The sequence below is a fragment of the Lepisma saccharinum genome, chromosome 12 (assembly GCF_977018435.1).
Source record: "Lepisma saccharinum chromosome 12, izLepSacc3.1, whole genome shotgun sequence".
In the NCBI taxonomy this organism is placed as follows: domain Eukaryota; kingdom Metazoa; phylum Arthropoda; class Insecta; order Zygentoma; family Lepismatidae; genus Lepisma; species Lepisma saccharinum.
This window is the reverse complement of record NC_139240.1, coordinates 16,492,667-16,495,224: the sequence shown is the minus strand read 5'-3', so window position 1 is coordinate 16,495,224 and position 2,558 is coordinate 16,492,667. Positions and strand designations below refer to the sequence as shown.

At 50.5% G+C, this 2,558-nt stretch overlaps 1 protein-coding gene across 1 annotated transcript; it reads right to left on the bottom strand.

Annotated features, from left to right (window-relative positions):
* On the bottom strand, positions 1 to 2,340 carry LOC145996246 (uncharacterized). The gene has a single exon (XM_083132668.1). The coding sequence runs from the start codon at positions 2,338 to 2,340 to the stop codon at positions 1 to 3; it is 2,340 nt and encodes a 779-aa protein (XP_082988794.1).
* Between the last annotated feature and the right edge of the window lie 218 nt (positions 2,341 to 2,558).

Genomic DNA, 2,558 nt, shown 5'->3' with positions numbered 1-2,558 from the left:
CTATTCCTCCTCCTCATCCTCCTGGACGCTACGGTAGCCGTATGGTAGGGTGTCCAACGTGGAATCTCTTATCCGTCGTTTTGTATTCACCACCTGATATGTTTTTTCCTGAGGTTCTGTCACTAGCATGAAACGTCGTTTTCTCGCAATCCGTCTGGGGTATTGGATGACCATCTTCTTTTTCTCGTTCATGTGCAGCACAAAATCTTTCACCACATCAAAGTTCAATTTCGAACTCGCGGCGTGGTCCAACGTGATACCCTTCATTTTTACCACGTGGAACTCCTTTCCCTTTGTTGGGGACCACACCTTCAGAGCGTAATTCTTCGGACCGCCGGACACAAACTCCCTAATGTAGGCACCATCGCCGAATTCCGACATTTCGTCCGTCAAATCTCCCAGGTGGTCGCCCAACCGTAGTTTCCCGCGTGATCGTCTGGTCTCGCGAAATATCACGCTGTCCGTGTCGCAGTACAATATATCCTCCCCCACAGCGTCCAACAGTTTGTACAGACGGATCCTGGCGAAGGTTGTCGTGTACGCACCTATTGCGACGTTTACTTTGCTGTTTTGAGGTGCACACTCGTTCAGGTAGTCCCAACTAACAATCACCGTGTCATCGTTGACAAACAACACCTGCTTCACGTTGACACCTGGTTCCGTCAACTTTTCAAAGAGATCCCGGGGTTCTCGTATGATCGACGTCTGTGGTTTGTTACTGTTCTGCGCAAATTTACCCCAAAGCGAGTTCAGGCACAACTTTGCAACAGCACGCAGTCCTGGATTCTTGTCGATACGCTCCTTACGTAATTCGATCCCTTCGTGCTCTTTGTAGGTACCAATATACTCCTCCTTCTTCTCATCGTCCGTGCACCACGCTGGCCAACCACTACTCTCCTGTTTGATTTGTAGAAACGTGTTCACGTACTGAGCGAACAAACCCCCCTCACCTGTCGTCGGGTCGTAGACGCTCACCTCGTACCTCCACACTTCGTACACATCCTGAATCTTGTAGCCCTTCTCGACGGCGAGGCGAACTTCATCCAGCACCCACGTTCCCGTGATTGCTCTCTCCGCATCCGTGTGGTCGCACTCTCCTTCTTGTCGGAGCCCCGTTGCGCAACTCCAACACAACGGAAACAACAGTTTCCCTCCCGTCTTCATAGGCAGCACGGGAATGTATAGGTCTCGCGGCGGAAGCACTCGGAGTTTGGCTATGCCGTCCATTTCCAATACCTCCTTTGGTGTCGGTGCTGATGCACCAAACAGAACCTCTGGGTGTCCCACGGGTGCCTTGGCGAACTTATTCACGGTCGGGTACAGCGATGTGATGTCGTAGTAGCGTATTTTCTCCTCCTCCTCCTCGCCGACGCCAACCACTCCTCGCATTTTAAACACCTCCACCCTACCTCCATACAACGCATCCCTCGCCACCAGCGGAGAACTCCGAAAAAACGGGTGTTCTTCCAGTTCGCGGCTGAGGTCGGGTCGGTCCCACAGGATCCCGCGGAACGTGCACTCCCACATTTCCACCACAGTATAACCCAATAGGCGAAAATTCGATGTCACCCTCTGCGTTCGCTCGTATCGAGCACCCATCGTATCCGTCGGGTCGGATTGGATATTCTTCGACACGGGTCTCGATCGCTCCTTATAGCAGGATGGACATCCGTGAAAATAGCACCCGTGGAACTGGTAGATGGTCCTTGTGGTTTTGTCGTACCCATCCACAGCGATGCCATTCACTGCCACATGCTCCCTTTCTTTACCGGCATATTCCAACTCTACTTTCTCCGACTTCTCCAGATGTAGCAACCACTTCAGCGCAATCTTACTCTGATTACTCACATTACGGTAGCCGTCACGTGGAATCACGCCTATGGTGTTGTCCGAGAGGAAATGTCTTCGGTACGCCAGGGAGCATGCCGACGCTATGGTGAAACAGTCCTGTAGAATGTCCACATTGGCGATGTCCAGGAAATACCGACGCAATTTGAGCACTCCTCTTCGAAGTACTGTGACGTCCTGAATGCAATACTTGCGACACTCGTGGGCGTTATCGTACAACACACATCCCTTCGATGCTCTGTTGTACCACTCGTAGAATTTCTGGCGGTGTTGAGGCGACATGTGGTCCGGATCGAAGAACCGGTCGTTGGGGAAGGGACCCTTGTAGTCGCGATTTCCTTTGGTGTTGAACAGATGCGGGTAGAATCCCTTTGTCTCCTCCAAATCGAATGTCTTTGAGAAACTCGACAGGGGCATCTGTAAGTAGTTCAAAGAATCCAGGAATCGCAACTTCTTCCCCACGCTCATAAACAGGATTTTCGTACCGTCCATGATCACCTCGGCATTTTAATATTTTATGATTTTAATTATTTAATTAAACAACGATAGAGTTGTTATGTGTAAAGATAAGGGGCTGGTCCCCGTATAGTGTGACGGGTGCAAAATAGCCTTAGTGCTGACGCACCCAAAATTTTAAAATCAAATCAAATCAAATCATGATCACCTCGGGAGCTTCCACATCCCTCTTCAGCAAATCGGACAACACAAAC

Bases quoted from the DNA above. Each gene is read 5' to 3' on its own strand.
- LOC145996246 (XM_083132668.1), bottom strand. From the start codon at position 2,340: ATGGACGGTACGAAAATCCTGTTTATGAGCGTGGGGAAGAAGTTGCGA.